This window comes from Akebia trifoliata, chromosome 4 (assembly GCF_017979445.1).
Source record: "Akebia trifoliata isolate Shusen 1 chromosome 4, ASM1797944v1, whole genome shotgun sequence".
In the NCBI taxonomy this organism is placed as follows: Eukaryota; Viridiplantae; Streptophyta; class Magnoliopsida; order Ranunculales; family Lardizabalaceae; genus Akebia; species Akebia trifoliata.
Genome location: NC_141378.1, coordinates 44,980,782 through 45,001,020, shown reverse-complemented (window position 1 = coordinate 45,001,020; position 20,239 = coordinate 44,980,782). Strand labels below are relative to the sequence as shown.

At 35.6% G+C, this 20,239-nt stretch overlaps 3 protein-coding genes across 7 annotated transcripts; all 3 read right to left on the bottom strand.

Moving 5' to 3' along the window:
• Nucleotides 1-1,261: 1,261 nt before the first annotated feature.
• Nucleotides 1,262-13,340, bottom strand: FNR2 (ferredoxin-NADP[+]-oxidoreductase 2). 5 transcript variants are annotated; one of them, XR_015178100.1, is made up of 11 exons: nucleotides 13,138-13,340; nucleotides 12,819-13,053; nucleotides 12,590-12,723; nucleotides 12,345-12,423; nucleotides 11,729-11,820; nucleotides 11,509-11,586; nucleotides 10,392-10,454; nucleotides 10,068-10,302; nucleotides 9,872-9,975; nucleotides 9,233-9,444; nucleotides 1,262-4,395 (listed from the first exon to the last, which is right to left on the bottom strand). XR_015178100.1 is itself a non-coding variant. In XM_086441465.1 (10 exons), exons 1-9 carry the CDS (start codon nucleotides 13,240-13,242, stop codon nucleotides 9,908-9,910), a joined length of 1,089 nt encoding a protein of 362 aa, XP_086297591.1. In that variant the 5' UTR covers nucleotides 13,243-13,340; the 3' UTR covers nucleotides 1,262-4,395; nucleotides 9,872-9,907. The 5 variants fall into 5 exon arrangements, 3 of the variants coding, with proteins under 3 accessions (XP_086297591.1, XP_086297590.1, XP_086297589.1); XR_015178101.1 differs by lacking the exon at nucleotides 1,262-4,395 and adding an exon at nucleotides 9,080-9,153; XM_086441465.1 differs by lacking the exon at nucleotides 9,233-9,444.
• Nucleotides 4,450-5,872, bottom strand: LOC147405234 (uncharacterized). The gene is made up of 2 exons (XM_086441466.1): nucleotides 5,062-5,872; nucleotides 4,450-4,669 (listed from the first exon to the last, which is right to left on the bottom strand). Exon 1 carries the CDS (start codon nucleotides 5,789-5,791, stop codon nucleotides 5,069-5,071), a length of 723 nt encoding a protein of 240 aa, XP_086297592.1. The 5' UTR covers nucleotides 5,792-5,872; the 3' UTR covers nucleotides 4,450-4,669; nucleotides 5,062-5,068.
• Nucleotides 13,341-14,404: 1,064 nt separating the features above from the next.
• LOC147405232 (Pentatricopeptide repeat (PPR-like) superfamily protein) lies at nucleotides 14,405-16,724 on the bottom strand. The gene has a single exon (XM_086441462.1). The coding sequence runs from the start codon at nucleotides 16,627-16,629 to the stop codon at nucleotides 14,776-14,778; it is 1,854 nt and encodes a 617-aa protein (XP_086297588.1). The 5' UTR covers nucleotides 16,630-16,724; the 3' UTR covers nucleotides 14,405-14,775.
• Nucleotides 16,725-20,239: the final 3,515 nt, after the last annotated feature.

Here is a 20,239-nt window from a genome sequence, read left to right as displayed (position 1 = left end):
TTAAATCATTTATAATATGGAAAGAAACGATAAAATAAATCGATTCCGACTACCCACAGATACCCATTGGATAGAACCTAATGATTTCGATTCCTATCGATTGCCATTGGATAGAACCTAACAATTCCGATTCTTATCGATTCAATTCCATTTTAGACCCGACTCTATTCAGTTCCAATAAGAAGGGATTCAAAATCAAGATTTTCGATTCTGATTCCAATTAACTACGTAACCATTGACAACCCTTGTCCTCAAGCCAAGTAATTCTCTTTTTCCATATTATGAGTGTACATTGATGATACCCATGTAGTCTTTTTGTTTTTTTATTTTTCCTTTTTTTATTTTTTATTTTTATTTTAAATATAGGTGAAGTATGGGTTCAAGTGGGGTTTGAACCAAGGATGTGGAACAACCTTCCACACATCTCACCCCTTGCCATACTTCGTATGATAGCTTGTAGCATGTTATAATGTTGTAATAACCTATAAAAATTAATTAAATGACATATACTTATTTTAGAGAGTTGTTATTGCCACACAAACTTTTGCTAACACCACCCAAAATGTGTGCAATTCTTTGGTGATTTACATGGGAATTGATGTGTTATTAGAAAATGTTGGTGTGGCAATAACAACTCTTATTTTATTCAGTTATTAATGAGGGTGCACCTTGTGCCTTGACTAAGGTGCAATCAAGGGGTAGGTCTTGGTGTGCCTCAAGTAAACTTTCTCGCCTAGTGCATGATACACACCAAGCAGCGTATAGTTTTGTCAAGGATGGCCGAGAATAAAACCAAACTATGGGCATGCGAATGAAACCAAACATGACGTTCTGTTATGGTGAATCCATTTCCATCATATATATTTTTTAAAATAAGGATTATACAAAACATAGTTCTAATGCGTGGCTGAGTCAACTCAGGAGCCAACTTAATCTTGAAAGTATCCCAGAATGATATCCACTGAATCGCCCTTGCATTCACTCATTCTACATTAGAACTCAGTACCTAATTTAAATCTAAACTAACTTCAAAAGAATTTAAGAGTCCCCTTCAAATAATAATAAAAAAAAATTATCACAGTTACAGTCATCATGGATGTATATCTACTCTCATCAACACAACCATTTCTTTTCTTTTCTTTCTTTCTGGTGGCAAAGGTTCAACTTTTGTTCTCCAAAAGATAGCTCATAACTTACCAAACCCCAATTAAGCAACCACTAAAAAACAGAAATCTACCCACAAAGCTTCTTTTTTATAAAAAAATTCCCCAAACAAAAGGTATTCAACACTGGCCAACGCATAATAAAGTCAAAACCACTGACCAGATAAAGAAGAGACCTTGGATGGGAGTTCTAGATCCCAAATGGTAATGGTGAGTAATGTCTAACAAAGATATGTCATGTGATTGCTCATCAATTTTTGAACCCCTCCTTCAACTGCCATACAAAAGACCTTGCTCATAGTGATCAATATGATGACATCCTACCCAAACCATTTCCTTCACAAATTACAATTCAAGACCATATGCCTTCCCTCTACAGTCAACATAACCATAACAGCTTGCACTAACAACTCCAACCCCCATTAAAAGACCACCGTACCAAGGTCTCAGTTTTAAAACTCGTTTTGATGTCTAGTCTCGTCCATAAACAAGACCAAGTTGTCTCAGACAAGACATCCAATTTATTTGAGTCGTCTCGGACAAGATTTGAAAAAATGCTTTAAGTGTCTTTGAGACGACTTGTCAGTCGGCCCCTTTGGTGGACGACAACTCCAACCCATTAAAAGACCACTCTTATCAAAGCATAGCTACAAGAAAGAATTCTCCAAACCTAAATCTCACCATCTAATCCAAAGATATCAACTGGAATACACTAAAAATTAGGCTTCAAAGTCCTGTGAAGAGACCCTCCACAAGATCCAGTACACCATGGGATGGCAGAAACTTCCACCTTTTTGCAAGAAGCCTTCTGAGAACCATCAATCAAAAAGCTGGAAGTCCTTGAGAAAATATGAGAAACATTACTCAATTTTCATAAGAAAAAATTATCAATAGGTAATGATCCTTCAGCCACTTTGCAGGATGCAAAGCTATTCATGATGGAGTGAAACCTCTACTTATCGAATGGTCGATATTAAGGACTCTATCCAACATGAGCCCATATAACAAACGGAGTCCCAAGAGAAAATATGAATGCTCCAACACACCAGCAAGCTCCTCAAAAGATTCAATCAAAGAGCTTACCCACACCCAATTGACAAGCTCAAACATTGCGATGGATTGAAATTATTCAACCTCAACATATAAAAGGGTAGTCATATTCAACCTCAACATCATTTAAATTTCTTCCGATGCCACCAAATAATGGAAACCCCTTCTGGATATCATAAGGACATGGAAGGATACTCAGAGCTTCAATCGATTGGCACTTTCAAACAAAGATTGTCTCATAACATGACCAATGTCCCTTTCAATCATCCATCAATAGGGTCCCAACATGTTTTTCTAATTGACCAATTCCCAACTCGAAGAATAATTATCTGACTTAGGCACATGGCAACTCCATCGACTTACCTGACATGACAGACTCACCTGACGTGACAGGCTCGGGAACCATAGATGTACTCTCCTCGAGATACAGAACTGCAGTTACCCATAAAAAGATGCAGTTTTGTATCAGGTCTATGGTTTCCGAGCATGTCACGTCAGGTAAGTCAATTGAGTATGCCACGTGCCTACGTTAGAGTATCACAACTCTAAATGATATTCTACAGACTCCCAACTTCGAATATACCCAAAAACATTGGCATAAGCTTGAGAGGCCTTAATCTCGCTTTCATGCTTGCTTAGTTTAGAGTTACCTTACCCAAAAAAAATGAAGCAACAAAATTACATTAAATAGTGACGTTGAAGATCCTAAAAGAAGATAATGCCGTCGCTGTCAATAACAGAAGACTTTTCGTAAGACATTGTGGAATGGAGGTACAATAATTGCTTAGCTGATCCTAAATCTTTGGGATAAGGTCTTGGTCCCATTTTTCAAACCATGTCTATTCATTGTTCAATATTCATAGATTACTAACTTTTCAAGGTCTTTAATAAACATAATAAAAAAAGATGAGGAGAGATACAAAGAATCCCATTGCATAAGACTCCATTTGGGCCTGAAGAATTTCGTACGGCGACCATTTCAAAGAACAATGAAAGCGGTGTTGAAGAAACACTCACAAACTAAATCAAATAACATAACCAAGGTACGCACCCTTGAGTACACATTTGGCATAAGCTAGAGCAAACAAATATGGGTACAAGGTAATCCTTGACATAAACCAATTGTAGAACACATTTGTCACCTCTCTATTCGCTCTATATTTTTAAATAATTAGTTAATTAACATAAATTAATCCTTGAAAAAAATGAAAAAAAAAGAAGAATATATTAACATAAGAAAAAAAAATACAATAAGTAACAAAATACATAAAACATCACAACAAACCATAAAAATTAATTTCCACATCAATAAATTAACTAAATAAAATTTAACAACAATCCATGGAGCACCTAACACTAACAACAGAACAAATCACCATCAAAACCTTATCCCCATGTTTTGGGGTTTGATTAAATGAACCATGTCCCTCCACTCCAGTATATCTAGAGTTACATCTTTTGTTATTGAAAGCATAAGCATATCAGCTTTCACTATCTTAATACAAGTTCTATTGGGCCTTCTTGCTCTTTTTGGAACCTTTAACTGGAATATTTTTATAACTAGGGTTGTAATTGACCTTTGTTGAACATGCCTCCAAACCATCTCAGTTGATTTTCTTTCAATTTAAGAAAATTTGTAATAAAGCATTTTTTGTGAGAATCTAGAGGACATTGTTCCACCACTAAGTTCTCCCATGTGCAAATATTTCCCTATGAACTTGTCTTCTTATATGGAACTGAAGAGAGAATCTTCTCTTAAAATTGAGCAGAACGAAACTCAATGCAACAATGACCACTGGTACTGATGCAGCAACAAAGAATATTGCAAGGTTCTTAGACAAATGGGAGCATCCCAAACATGCTAAATCAGCCTGCAAGCAGGTCAAGTGATTGGATGGTACATATTGATCTGGTTTGGAGGGATACAACTGCTTTTTGTTTAGTTTTATTTTATTTTTTTGACGGTCTAGATCATAGCATCTATTGGCTAGGATTGAAGTTGTTAGGGCTTTAAAACCTTTTGAAAACCTCTTCCGTAACGGATAGTCTTGGTTTTGAAAACAAAATAGAAATTAAGGCTGGTTCAGTCGCTTTCCTTGCCCTAGATTGTGACACTTTCTTCTTGTTTTTCTCCCATTTCGTTTCTCAATCTCCTTGGTTAAGGTGGCTGTGCTGCTTGGAGCTGCACCAGGTACCCACAAATCAATAAGAAACAAAGAGCATCTTAAAATTCATATTTAGGAGATAAACAATATTATTAAACCAAAGGGGAAACACAAAAATATAACAATATCATGTCATATCTTCCTCTGTAACCAAAAATAAAATTACTTGATCCACAAACATACATATATTAACAAAGAGGCGAGAGATAAACCATATATTATAAGCCAAACAAGGGAAATTCAAACTCCTGCCCCCAACTCAAATAATCAAACAAGCATCTACAATATTCCCTGGAAATAAGATAAACAAGAATCAAAATTGACTCAAACATACATTTAAACAAACACATAGCATCCAATATCTAAGACACAAAACAAATTAAAAATTCAAGTAACAGATACATTGTTCATCAATAATGAGAGAAAGATAAAACCCTAATAGATCAAGCCATATTTGATTAAACAAGAATTCCAAATCTCTAAACATCATACCCACTAAGCTACCTCCTTAAGAAGGAAATAACCAGGATCAAAAACCCATAAAACAAAAGTGAGAAAGTCACCACTCACCGGAAAGACAAATTACCAACTTAAAAGGATTCCCAAACAACAAAACACTTCTCAAAACATCCCTAATCCATAAGAAATCAAGAAAAAAAAAGTAAAAAAAATAACATGTTTACCACATTTCTACTTCATTGGATTGTTAGGGCATTCTCTAGCAAAATGCCCTTGTCCTCCACAGCTATAGCAGCCACCACCGCCGCCTCCGCTTCCACCTCCACCACTTCCGCCAAACCTTCCACCACCACCACCACTACCACCTCCACCACCTCCCTGATAACAATCCCTCGCCATATGTCCTGATTCACCACAAGTATAACACCCACCACCACTACCACCTCCGCCTCCATACCCACCACCTCCACCACCGTACCCACCACCCCCACTGCCGTACCCACCACCCCCACTGCCGTACCCACCTCCCCCACTACTGTACCCACCACCACCTCTTCCACCCCTACCACCACCACTTCTGCCTCCACCATTAAACCCGTATCCACCACCACCACCGTACCCACCACCACCACCGCTACTGAACCCATACCCACCACCGCCGCGACCACCCCTCCCACCACCACCACCGCCGCTACCATAGCTGTCTCTACTCCCTCCCTGAACCAACGATCCATCTGGACCACTCACATCTACAGCTTTCTTCCTTCCATCGTCACCGATTTCGATCTGAAACTCTACAGATTCACCTTCAGCAAGGCTTCGGTAACCCTCGGATCTGATCGAGGATTGATGGACGAAGATATCTTCAGAACCATCTTCAGGTGTGATGAAGCCAAAACCCTTGGTGACATTGAACCACTTCACAGTGCCGCTTAATCTGCTTCCTTGCGCCATAAGACTTATCTCTGTCTCTCTCTCTCTCTCTATTCGAAACTCCAAATAGGAAACCCTAACCCTAGAAAAAGGAATCACGCACGCGCCGATATTTGTAGAGATTTGTAAATTCGGATTTGGAATCGGAATCGCATCTATTGCCACGTCAGCACAAAATCTCTGACCGGCTAAGCTGGTTGTTGGATTGGTCTAGTCGGGTCGGGCTTAAATTGGAGATATTTTATTGCGACGCCAACAATTACTTGGAGCACTCCAATAAGTGAATCATTTGACTTGATTGATATATCTTATGATTTGGCATGTTCTAAGTAAGTTGGTATGACAATAGAACATCTATATGATAAAATCATACTATAGGGCTTGGGCTGGCAATGGATCAGGTGTGGGTCGGATAAAGTTGTTTCCATATCCGTATCCAAATCTATATTTGATTTTTCATATCCAATTTTTTACCAACTTATGCTAAGGACATCCATATCCATATCTGACTATTTATCCACTTTTTTCAAGAATATCTGTATCCGACTTGTACCCGATATATATATTTCATTGCAAAGATTATGAAAAAGAAAAGAGGCACCCCTTTGTACTCCTCTCATCCTCCAACGATTCTGATGACTTGGGTGACTCCATCAATTCCAACAGTGATTGGAAAAAAAGAGAAAAAATAAAGAGATCAGAGAAGGAGGGGAAGAATAAGAAAACATAACGAAGGAGAGAGAATAAAATAGGGATTGGAAGAGGCAAATGAGAAAAGGAAAAAAAAAAAAAAAAATTGAGCGGGCAAGATTATAGGCACCCCAATTTGCTTGAACCCATTCGAAAAAGCTTAAATTTTTAAAATCCCAAATTTGATTCTAATTAAAAAATCTAAAATTCTACTACGAGCCCATGGTCCATAATAATTGTCATTTGGCATTATTTCTCATGTGTAAATGAATCATTTCATATTGTTTTGCATATCCAAGCGTTGTCCCTAACCCATCTTTTTAACTCAGTTCAATTTCATACCCACTTCCCTAAATCATCTCTCCAAACTCATGAATCAAATCAATTTTATACTCATTTCTTAACCTAAAGACACTTTCTATGAAACAATCCATTATCCATGTCCTTACCCAATGTCAAGCCCACTTTCAAGTCTAGTCCAAATACTCAAGTCTAAACCATACTAAGTCCATAACCTAATTCCAAAATTAAAACCCAATGTCAACCCCAATCTAGGCCCATGTCAACTCTAAAAACACATGATCTTACACCTCTCTCCAAAAGAGAAACGCGGTAATCTATCATAAGCTTCAACATCCAAGAAGGACCTTTATTGATAGGCTAATGCTTCAACCTCATTGGAGAGTCAACTCCCTTGGAAAATCCTAATAATGCCCCTCTCAAAAGATAAGGTTAAAGCAAAATGTGCTTTGAGCTTTAGTAAAAATCTATAAAGCTAAGAAAAATTACAACTCCATCCTCAAAAAGTAAAAGCTTCGAGTACATACATAGAGCTCTCCTATTAGCCCATTAAAAATATATATTCAACCTTACTTTATGAGATATTTAAAAAATGTCTAAGTTCAACTTTACACATGACATTCTCCTATTAACCCTCTCAAAAGCACTTTTGTCTCTTACCTTTTAGGATAATTATATAAGACCCAACTATCTACCTTTCCACATAAATTGACCTCATTCCCTTTCCCAAAAAAACTTGCCATTTTTTCCTCAAACACAACCTTGTTCCTAGCATGTTTTAGTACCTATTTTAGGATGCTTGCCAAACAGGAAAGATTGAATTTTGATTATGCTGGAACAATTGAACTTTTTAACCATAAACCTTGCAGTGGATGGCATCCCTCAATTAGGGTTGAAATGATAGTTTCCCACACGTTGAAAGATACCAAATAAATGAGTACCGTAATCAAGGTTACGGGCATAAATATTCCATCGACCCATATAAACTTATGAGAAAAAAAATCAAGTGCTTCTTACGACTATCAATGGTTGGGTTTGAGTGAATCCTAGAGAGGTAGGTTGTACCTAAGGTTAGCCTTAAACTCTCATTGGACTAAGTTGGATAAGCCCAATACTAATTCTAATGAATTGAGGACAAATTCAAGTTTATTTGCAAGCTTTATAAGAATATAAAATTCTTTAGAAGTTTGAGTCATTTGATGTTTTTTCTCTAAGCTCGACTATGAGTAAAGCAACTAGCCTCTTAGAACACCATATCTCACCCAAATCCCCCAGGTACATACTATACCCTACAAACCGGTAAGATAGGATAAATTCTAGTGGATGGCCAATGAAGGGGTTTGAACTCAAGACCTTTCCCTTTTTGCAAGAAAGCCTAAGCCCCTAACCCCAACACCCTTTGGTTGGAGTCCTTATGACATTATTTTTCATCCAGAATTGCGGGGGGAGAGAGTAGTAGTAGGTCAAGCCTCAAGCTAGAATTGTTAACCCCTAACCCAACCCAAATTTAACGAGTTGAAATTTTTTGAGCTCAACATTTATGTTAGAGATGCATGACATATCTTGGGGATACATATGTTATCTCGACCACACCAAAAAAATAAATAAATAAATCAAGGTTGTAAAAGAGACAAATAAAACTTGAATTAATAAAAAAGAAGATGATGACACGATAGATGGAGAGAGACGAACTAATGCCAAATTTGATTAAAGAAAAGAGTCATAATTTTAAATAGATGACAAAGGAGAATGTGACAATTTATTTTAATCAGATCATGTTGATTATTTTGGGCGTCCATGTCGGCCCATTTCGTATTCACATACACTAGGACTCTTCTAGGAGTTGGAGTCCTAATGAAATTGAGTCCCTATTTGATTAGGAAAATGCAATATCATTATATATTTATCCCTATAAATAGGAGTAAAGTCACGTACACACCAAAAAATAAAATAAAAACTCTATTCCCTTTTCTCTAAGTTCTGTAAGTTTCTGAGTGTCTATCAAAGACCCTAGGGTTTAAGACATGACAAGAATCGTGACTGCTCTAATAGCGTCGACGTGACAGGTATTTGAATTTTCAATCTCCGGCGACCGACAAAACTTAGTACGACTCAAGGTTTGGATCTTCGCTAAGGTTAACAAGTATGCTCCCTAAAATCCTAACAAATCACAATGGAGAATGTGACAATTTACAATTTCTCCATTTTCATTACACATGATGCATAAATTAACAATGTTTGTATACAACCAACAGTGGACAAATTAATGTTTAAGTTGGGTTAAAAGGTTGTATGGCAATGGGATGTACTCTGAGCTAATTGAGTTGAAGAGACAAACGATATTTTAATAAACTTCCCATGCACACATGCTTGTACCACACCCACATGCCAACCTGCCCACAGGCATGCAGTGCGCGCGCACACACAACATTTTGATAAGTCAGGGGAGATAAAAATCATAATTATAATTACCAAAGGAAGCCACTAATTCTGCTTGTTTATTTGCTTCTCTCCATGAGTGCAAAATTTCCCATTTCTCATAAACCATAAAGAATATCACGATCTTCAAAGCACCACCCTTCTTTCCGAAACTCTAAGCGTCGAATCTTTAACATGTCAGTAGCATTTGATGCATCTCAATAGACAGCCAACTTGAGATCAATGGGAGTCAATTTCATCTTTACCTGCAAAAGCTATGACAGTCTCTAACACATTTCAAACAATGTAACCATACTCATCAACTCTATCACCAAGGATCCATCTGAATTTAGAAGAAGAAAAGAAAACTAGGATAATTTGAGGTTCCGGTTAGACCATCAGATTATAAAAAACTTCGGCTTGATGCTAACGCCCGACTTTTGTGGCTCTGGGGAGTCATCCCGTTTCAAACTAATAGGAAATCACCTTGTTCAGATATCTATAATTATCATTTTTGTTTGTGTGTGTGGCGGGGTGGGGGGGGGGGGGGGGTTTGGTGGACATATTAACAAATGATTAAAAGGAGGTTGAAGTAGGCTCACACTACGTTGCATGATCCATGATCCCTCTTAAATGAAAATTTTGAGGTGGCCATAATAATACAAATTAACAAAGAAAAGATGACTTATGTACCTATCTACATAGCCAAGCAGAAATCATGGAACTCTATCAATAGACTTCAACATTCCACTGTTCTGCCTTCTTCAATTGTCTTTTGTACTCAATCCAATCAATGCCTGTAAAATAAAACATATCAAATAAGGATGCATATAGATATACAATATAATCATAATTTTATGATGTTTGAACCAATAGATCAATTTATTACCATCTTTAGCAGCCAAAGAAACCATTATGTCATCAATTCCCTTTTCCATTCCTTTCAGCCCACACATGTAAACATAGGTGTTGTCTTTCTTGAGTAACTCCCATAGTTCTTCTGCATATTGGGCCATTCTGGTTTGAATATACATCTTCTCCCCCTTATCATTTGTTTGCTCTCTGCTCACAGCAAAGTCAAGCCTGAAATTATCAGGTGCCTTCTCCTTCATCTTCTCAAACTCCTGTTTCATGAAAGACAGGAAACATTTCAGAAAAAATGTTGATAAATATGGGAAACAACTGATGTGAAGAAAGTCTTGATCAAGCTCACATCCTTGTAGAGCAAAGAACTGCTTGTGGGCACACCCAAGAAGAGCCATGCCAAACCATTGAACTGCATAACATGGTAAAACCAGAGTCAAGTCATTCATCTGAAGAGAATTTTTTTTTTTTTTTTGATGGGTAAGCTAGACTTGAACCCACGACCTCAAGGTTGCCTATCAATGTGTCAAACCAACCGAGCTATGTGTCTAAGCCTCATCTAAAGAGAACTTAATTAACAAACAAAAAATGAAGGCCAATTAACGAAGCACCATAGACATCCTTCCACCCTGTGATGATGGTAATAAGAAATTATGGATATTGGGAGTTAAGACCGACGGGGTAGGATGGTCCTCCAAACGGAATACGGTTAGGTAGGAGTCTATTGACCAACCAACTACTCCAAAAGACCGCTCTTTTGGAGAGGGGGAGAACTATGAATATAAGAGGGTCATGTAACTTAATTGGGGTATGAAACACCCGAGAGTAGAGGAAAATATATACTCCCCCTCACCAATAAGGGTGGAAAGAATCGAACCCATGACCTAAACGAATCTAGCGCTCTGATACCATGTTAACCAATCAACCACTACAAAAGACCAATCTTTTGGAGAGGGGGAGAACTATGAATATAAGAGGGTCACGGGGTTCAACTGGGGTATGACACACCCGAGAGTGGAGGAAAATATTCACTCAACAAGGAGCACGCCCATAGAGTGACCCAAGAACCTCACAGAACTATACACCCATGGCTACAATGATCTGCTTCAAAGCAAGCCATATGAAGTTCATTAATAGGGTCCCCGAAGAAAATATACAGGACTCTTTGTTTGTGTATTTTAACACATCAATATAGTGTTAATTGCATGGATCTTGTCTCATCCATGATTTGTAGCTCTATTTTAATTAATTTGAAGCATGAGGGCAAAGGACAATGATGTGTATGCCACAATGGAAATTAAACACCTTTGTCTTCGCCTTCCCCAACTGTTGGATTGGGGACATGAGGTTTATGACAAATTTCACAAGTCTTCAAAGATTAAAAAATAAATGTCTCCTCTTAGATGTTTAAATTAAATTATAAAACAAAACATTTTCATCAATTGCACTGCAGCCATCCCATTTACCTTGTAGTCTTCATGTTTCTCAAAGAACATTTTCCACAAGAATGACCGAAAAGGAGCTATCCCGGTTCCTGTTGCAAGCTGCAACAAAGGCATCCAACAAAAATTATTGAAACATGGAATTGTGTTGCTTGAAAAGAACAAAGAATTCTAATAAAATACAAGTCTCATAGTTGTTTAGTATTCGTGGGAAATGATATATGTCCGTTAAATGTAAAACTACCATTATGACGGTGGCATTGGGATCCTTTGGCATGAGCATTTCTTTCCCGACGGGCCCAGTCATCTTTACATCAGCGCCTGGCTTCAAATCACCTAAATAGGAAAGATCATAGGTAACGGTGTATATAGCTCAGAACATCAAGTCTGACTACAATAACATAGCCTTAATTTTTTAAGGAAATTGATAATTAAAAAAAAAAAAAATTGGTGGCAAAGAAGAATATCAGAAAATAGTAAAAGAAAAACAATCCCACATAGATGGTACAAATATCTGTGGTTCTCCACTAAGAGCTATGTATACTGGCTTCAAAGATCAAGAGATTTCATCATGTGAGAACTGAAAATTTGTATAAAATAACCATGCAACAATGGCTGACATAAGAATCCCAAATCAATGAGGAAAATCCACCATGCAATTTTCCTATAAAAACTTACAATGATAGAATTCAAGATAAATCCCCACACATGCACACGTATACAAATCCTATACTCAATGGGTTAGGAACATTACTAGAGCTAACAACAATGATAGAATTCAAGACTCACAATCACATATAACACAGAATTATCCTCAACAACCCAAAAGTCAGGAAAAATTAGACATATTGAAAGCTTACAAAGAAAATTGGAGCAGACTCCCTTGACAATTTCCCCTTGATCGTTGGTGTAAATGAGCCGCTTCACACAAAGAGAAACCTGTAGAAAAGCACCCACCAAAATCAATTCAAACATTGAGAAAATCAAAATTAAATAATTAATTAATTAAGATTGTCAAAACAGCATCAATGATTGTGTCCAGACATACATATAGTGTTACAAATCATACAAAAATTTTAATTTAACAAAAAAAAAAAAAACTTACAGTTTTGGAATCCCCAAAGTCCCCAAGAGCACTACTGGCAATTGAGTACAACCTCAGCTTATGAGGCTTCCCATTCTTGTCAATACCATCTGGAATGACCCCAATAGATTGCCCTTCTCTGTATGGGATCTCCCCTATCATTCAACCCAATCAACTTAAATAATCAAAAAAATATTTCAACTTATAAATTTCACCTATAAAGATAATAATAATAATAAAAAACCCATACCCTCAGTAGTGAAGACCATGTGCCAGGTTTCTCCAGGGGCATCATCTCCAGTGATCTTTGTATTAAGAAGGCATTTTCCAATGTAAGGGTTCTTAGGCCTGAATTTGTTAACAACAACACCTTCTTCATCCTTCTTGGAAACTTTCTCTACCTTGGCAGGAGCCTCAGTAGTGACTTGGGCTCTAATAGAAACCAATTTTACAGCACTAGAAACATTCCTGGAGTATAAACAACTCTGAAGAATACAAGAGAAAATGTTAAATAAAAAAGGACCCTTATGAGAAAAAAAAAATATTTTCTTGCATTAGAAATTTTCTACCTTATTGAATCTAATTCTTTCTGAGGAAGTGATAGAGGTTCTGGAGGGGAGAGAAGATGACTTTGAGGATGGAAGAGATACAGCAGCTGTGAGTGCAGCAGCCATGGTTGAAGATTATTTTTTCTTTGTGTCAGGTCTAGAAGAAAATAAATGAGAATTGAGAAGAGAGAGAGAGAGGATTTCATAGGATTGGAGATTGGGTGGTGGAGATTAGCAATCATTTTGTTTTAGATAAGTGTATGTATCACCACTTGATCTCATAAAATCTCTCCTTGTCTTAGAGGACTAGCTCTCTCAATTTCTATCAGAAATAACAGACAATAAACTTTGGTCCCACTACTCGGTGAAAAAAAAGGTGATGATATGTCCTTTGACCTCAGTCTTCTCTAGTAGATTTGTAGGAAATTACCTAAATGCTCTCTTCTTCAACCTCCTAATAAAAAAACCTTGATTTTTTTCTTCTCAAATCAATCATTTTATTTTATTCTACTAGAAAATTTTATTAAAGAAGATTAAATATTTTAATATTTAATGGATAATTCAGCATTTGAGTAACTCGTTGGACTATCCAACGTTTTAAATGGAGTGAGTGTCCAGCAATTTAATTCGTCTTTGATAATTAAAATAAATAAATAAATTATTTTTTATAAATATTAAAATATTTAAACCCTTTTAATAATCTTCTCAAGTTATTATTATTGAACCTGATTCATTGTTAAAAGGATTCTTTACCTCCCACCACATGTCCTTTACACCAACAGTGATTCTGACATACTCCTCCAAGTTTTGATAAATAGGTGAGACACCCTGTTGTGTTTCCAACTGATGACAAGTCCCCTTGACCTCAGTCTTCTCAAATAGATTGAGAAAAAAATGACCCTCATCTTCAACATGTAATAAGAGCCTACCCCATAATGGGTCACCTTCAAGCCCTTTGATCTCTATGGTAAATTACTTTTAATCAATTCAACCTCGTCTTCACTTCACTCTCATCAATTTCAATTTTTTTCTTAATCCATTGCAGATTTTTCTATAAAAAATTTCCACTATCTTCTACCACAAAAATCCTTTCCTGTTATTGAGGTTTGAATGATGAAGTCGATAGAATCTTAAGGTCGAAGAGAAGGGTTGGAAAAAAATGCAATTTTGAAGCTGTGGGTTCAAGTCCAGCTTACCAATCTAAAAAATATACATACTAATATGTGTTCTAAAGTAACAATAAATTGACTTGGTTATAGATCGACAGAAAAAAAGTTACCATTAAAAGTGACAATGAACAGGAGGGAATCCTCCTTATTAATTTTATTGAAAAGAAGAGATAAAACAATGTCACTGTGAAATTAGGTTCCTCCCACGAAATAACCCATTTTAATTTAGCTAAAAACCCATCAATATCTCAATGTGTAAACCAGTTCCCACACCATGCAATTCCAAGAACAGCCGTTCCACACTGACTTCCTACAACACTGCGCTGATGTGGTGGTGTGCACTGAACCATAGAAACTTTTTCCTCGAGAATTTTTTTTTTTCTTCCATCGATGGGCACCAGGAAACTCGACTGCCTCAGCTCAAGGGTTCCCTGTTGATCACCTTCCTTGAAAAGTGAGACAAGAGCTAATCTTTGTACACTTTACAGAGTTATGTAATAGAAGTTTCATCATCCATTTGTCCACTTAACTGTTCCAAGACCAAATATATTTCATCTTTCAAAGGGTGCAGCTGGTCGAATACAGTGAATGAATGCACCTTGCCCTCAACCTCGACCCAACTAATCGCTCGCTCTTTTCTCACTTGTCTCTCATTCATAAGGTGTCTCACCTTCTCAACCGACTCCCATTTCCCAACCGAAGCATACATATTAGAAAGCAATACATAGGTCGCAGAGGATTGAGGCTCCAACTCAATAAGGTATTCCGCCGCTTTCCTTCCCAATTCTATATTTCCATGAATCCTACAAGCACCAAGTAAGGCATTCCAAACCCTAACATCAGGCTTACATGGCATCTTCTTGAGAAGGTCCATCACCTTAGCAAACTGCCCAGCACGACCAAAAAGATCAATTAAACAAGCGTAATGTTCTTGCTTGGCAACAATGCCGTGATCCCTAACCATAGACTTGAAAAACCTAAACCCTTCTTTGACAAGACCTGAATGACTGCACGCGTTAAGAATGACAACCAACGTGATGTCATCTGGCTTCGCTCCTTCTCTCACCATGTCATCAAACAATTGTATGGCCTCTTCACCAAGACCATGTTGTGCGAAAGCTGATATCAATGTGTTCCACAATACAACATCTTTCTTATTACCCATAATATCAAAAACCCGTCTACCAAGTTTTAAATTCCCACATTTAGAATACATATCGACGAGAGAGCTAACAACTATTGTATTAGGCTGGAAACTTGTCCGTATCAAACAGGCATGGATTTGTTTACCATGCTTATGCGAAGCAATGCTAGCACAAGCACAAAGACTACTACTAAAAGTGAACTGATCTGGTTTAATGCCCCTCACCATCATTTCCATGAAGAGATTAAGTGCATCATGCCCTAGACCGTTTCTTGCATAACCACCAATCAAGGCGGTCCACGACACGGGATTTGGCTCAGGCATCTCGTTGAAGAGCCTACAAGCCGATTCCATATCACCGCACCGAGCATACCCTGAAACCAAGGTAGTCCATGCCAACACATCTCTAGTAGACATCTCATCAAACAATTTCCTCGCATCATCAATAATCCCACATTTCGCATAAGCATCCACAATTGAGCTCGAAAGAACCACACTCGACAAAAACCCAGCAACCAAAACCTGACCATGAACCTGCCGGGTTAGACCTAATTCCTCCAATTTCACACAAATAATCAAAACCCCGGCAAAACTGAATGGGTTAAACCCAATTGTTAACCGACGCAATCGTTTGTAAAACCTCAAAGCTTCAACATAAAAACCATTCCGGGCAAACGCAATTACCATCGTATTCCATGACACAACATCCCTTTTACGCATTTTATCGAAAAAACTTCTTGCTTCTTTAATTTTTCCAAGCTTGGCATAGCCAGCAAGCATATTGTTCCAAGAATACAAATTTCTCTCAGACATTTCGTCAAACACTTGGCGAGCTTCACCTTCGGATCCGCATTTTGCATACATATTAATTAAATGGTTTGACAAGAACTTATTGGGTTGTTTGCGTCCAGTGAAATTCAAATGTTGGTGAACCCATTTGCCTTCAGTGAGAGAATTAGTTCTCGCGCACTTTCGTAAGAGAAAGGCGAGTGTGCGAGTGCTTAAGGGGAGGCCTCGACTATGGAGGATTTTTAAGGAATCGATGCCTTCTTTTAATTTTCCTTGCGAGCAGAGATCGATGACGGATTGTACGAGACAAGGATGGGTTTTGGGTTTTGTTCTGGTTTGTTTTCGTCTGAAAAATCGATTTGGGGAAGGAAAGGGCATTTCGGGAAAAAAGAAAACGTCAGGTGTCTTCATCTGCTCATGTATTTTCAAATTGACAACGGACTCATTGACTGAGGTCTAACCGCAAAGGCCAAGAGAAAATGATCTAAATGCCCTCTTTTTCAACTTCTATGGTCAAATGCATTACCCTCATCTTCAACCTTGAGATCAAGATATGATTCTTGGGAGGAGTTGTTTTAAGAATATGGAATTTTTGGAGAAAATTCAAGGGTTTTCAATTAGAGAAGGTAAGGTCATTTATTATAGATGTTGAAGACGGTTTTTTTTTTTTTTTTTTGGAAAAGTCAACGGGGTTAGGATAGAGACTTAGATTAGCGGTCTTTAAGACCTTGGGAACAACCTCCACAAGGTTTTACCACTGAGCTAAGTAGTCCTTCTTATGTTGGTTTAAGATAATGAATTTTTTAGATAAAAAGAGGTTTTTTTTAAATAAAAAAATAAAAAATGTTGAGGTGAGGCAATTATCTTCAAAGTAACTTAACTCAGTACATGTATTTAACTCTAGAACATGGTTTCATCATTCCTAGATTTGCGATAATTCAAGCTACACACTCATCCACGATCCTTGATTTTTCCCCCCAAAATCTTACATCTTCAACCTCTAGTTGAAACCCTTGATTTTTCTTTCAAAATCTGTCATCTTCAACCTCTATCTAGCAAAACCCTTGATGTGTTAGCTATTGAGAAAGAGAGAAGGGGTTGAGTTCTTGAGTTGATGGTGATGCATTGCCTTACCCTCTCTTAGAATGGCTTAATCCACAAGATATCTTGAGAAACCTCGACCTCTTCATTTCGACATAAATAAGCCATCTTAAGAAACCACTTTAGATGTGGTATGCATTTCTTGAGGTTGTCGCTCGGTTGGATTTGCCTTAACCTATTTTACTTTTATATATATAAAACTACATGTTTCCCTTTACACTTAAACATTGTATTTTTTTTATGTGACATTTTTCACCAATCTCTCTTTTCCCAATAGGCTAAATTACTTAAATGACATATGATTCCCATTCTTTGTTTGTGCGGTGTATTTGTGAAATAACAAAGCCATAAAGAAAACACAACACAAAAAATTCATGCACGAAGACACAAGAATTTACATGGTTCGATAATGTGCCTACATCCACGGATTAGAACCAATCTTCTTCGCTAAGAAATCAAATGATAATTGTACAAGAAGAACACCCAAGATTTTAATCCTAAACTCCAGTCTTGACCTTGTACACCCCTTTCATTATCCTCTCAAACCCAAAAAGAAAAAAGTCCTTGTGTTTTTAAAGTCAAAGATATTTTTATTTATAAAATTGAGAGTTACTAAAACGTGTCTATCTCCTCAAAAATAAGAAAAAAAATTAAAGGAAAAAAAAATCACATAAATCACTTAGGGCCCGATTGATTCAGCTGCCTGAATTTGTTGTCAAAATCTGCTGTCAAAAGCTGAAACACTGAAAAATTTATTTGATAGAACTTTGTAAAAGTGCAGTGTTGTTTACCAGAATCTGGTAATTACTGTTTGATACAGCTTATAGAATCTGTTGTATTAAGGTAAAATGACTAGAATAGCCTTAAGATTGATAGTGTACCTAGAACGCATTAAAAATTATCAGAATACCCCTATAAATATATAATTACAATATATATATATATATATATATATATATATATATATATATATATATAATATATATATATATAATAAAATTATATAAAAATTAAAAAAATAATTATTTTAATTTTAAAATATTTATAATATAAAAAAAAATATTGAAAATTTTATAATTCTATAAAAATTTCGGCAGCATCTCTTCTTAAAAATAGACATATAAAATTTTTCTGATAAACAAAATACCTGCATAATGTACCCAGAATACATTAAAATTTATCAAAATACCCCTATAAATATATAATTACACTAAATATATATAAATATAATAAAATTATATAAAAATTAAAAAAATAATTATTTTAATTTTAAAATATTTATAATTATAAAAACAATATAGATAAATTTATAATTCTATAGAAATTTCTACAGCATCTCCTCTTAAAAATGGACATATGAAATTTTTCTGATAAACAAAATACTTACATAGTATGCAATCCAAAATTCACATTACATCTTATATACATAACACATCCACATAACATCTGATTTATATTCTGACATCATTTAAACATAATAATCATAGTTAATATAATAAGTAAAACTAAAATAAATAAAAACATGAAAAATATACATCCAACGAATGTATACAAAATATATTTTTCATTCTTCTTATTTGACTCTGTTACTTTATCTTGAAAAACATAATCATTGATAATGTCAACTTCATATGCCCACACAAAAGACCCTGCATGTTTTTATAAAGAGAAAAATTTTGAGTTGTGTGTTGCTGACAACAACATATATTTAAAATAAAATTTATGTTGTGACTACAACATAAAAAAATAAATAAAAAATTTTGAGATTTGTGTTGCTGGTAGGAATGTACATACAAAAATTTTTGTAGGTGTTGTTGTGTTGACAACATTTTGTGGGAGGCAGCAATATAAAAATTAAAAAAAAGGGTTTGTTTTTTAGTCATGAGTGTTGTTGGCAGCAACATGAAATTTTTTATAAATGTTATGAAAATAAATAAAGGACTTATTGATTGCAATGGTGTTGAAAAGAGTATTTTTTCTAGTTGTCATACCAACTTTTACCTATCGCACATCACACTAAAATATTGGCTAATTATGTTTGTGATTACAAACTATAAATTGGTATGACATTAATAAAAGGTGGTATGGCAATAGTAACTCATTTATTGGTTACACATAATTGTAAAGAAATGACCAATTTCCTTTGTTGATTGAGAGTAACAATTGACACACCAACTTTTACTAATGTTATTTCAATTGTATGCAATTAGCTTAATTGAAAAATTCCAAGTTAATTATGAGAATTGGGTAGCTAATTTACAAATCAAAAAATTTCAAGTTATTTTTACAAATATATGAAATCATGTCTGTGTTAGTAACATCCACACAAATTCAAACAAAAATTATACAAAACAAGTAACACTTCAAACAACAAAACAAGCAACAATAAATTGATAAATTAAATCGAACAACAAAATAAGCAACAATTAATCGAACAACAAAACAAGTTCTATCTAATTAGATTAACAATACTAATCCCTTATTTCTCTAAAATCTTTTTGTTTGAAACTGACCCTATCAATGGTGAATATTTATTTGAGATGCCCTAATTGATGTCATACCCCTTGACTTTCGTCTCCTTTAAAAGATTAAATGCACTTTTCTTCAAGTTCTATAGATTTATTTTATTTTATTTTATTTAAATAAAAAATCTACCAAGAAATTAGAAATAATCCTAACAGATAAATTTATGTTAATCCAACATTCAATATGCAATTTCGTTAAGAATCATTCACAAAAATTGAAATCGATTGTTTAAGTTTTATAAAAAAAATTCTATTAGTTTATTTTAATAAAAATCTACCAAGAAATTAGAAATAACCCTAATAAAAAAATTTATGTTAATCCAACCTTCAATATGCAATTTCGTCAAGAATCATTTAAAAAAATTGAAATCAATAAGAGAGAGAGAGAGAGCTCA

What these genes read in the sequence shown, in the direction of transcription:
- FNR2 (XM_086441465.1), bottom strand. Translation starts at nt 13,242, where the DNA reads ATGGCTGCTGCACTCACAGCTGCTGTATCTCTTCCATCCTCAAAGTCA. An exon ending in AGAAACATGAAGACTACAAG is followed by an intron (nt 10,455 to 11,508) that starts GTAAATGGGATG and finishes CATGTTATGCAG; the next exon opens with TTCAATGGTTTGGCATGGCT. An exon ending in TTCTTTGGCTGCTAAAGATG is followed by an intron (nt 9,976 to 10,067) that starts GTAATAAATTGA and finishes TTTATTTTACAG; the next exon opens with GCATTGATTGGATTGAGTAC.
- LOC147405232 (XM_086441462.1), bottom strand. Translation starts at nt 16,629, where the DNA reads ATGAAGACACCTGACGTTTTCTTTTTTCCCGAAATGCCCTTTCCTTCC.
- LOC147405234 (XM_086441466.1), bottom strand. Translation starts at nt 5,791, where the DNA reads ATGGCGCAAGGAAGCAGATTAAGCGGCACTGTGAAGTGGTTCAATGTC.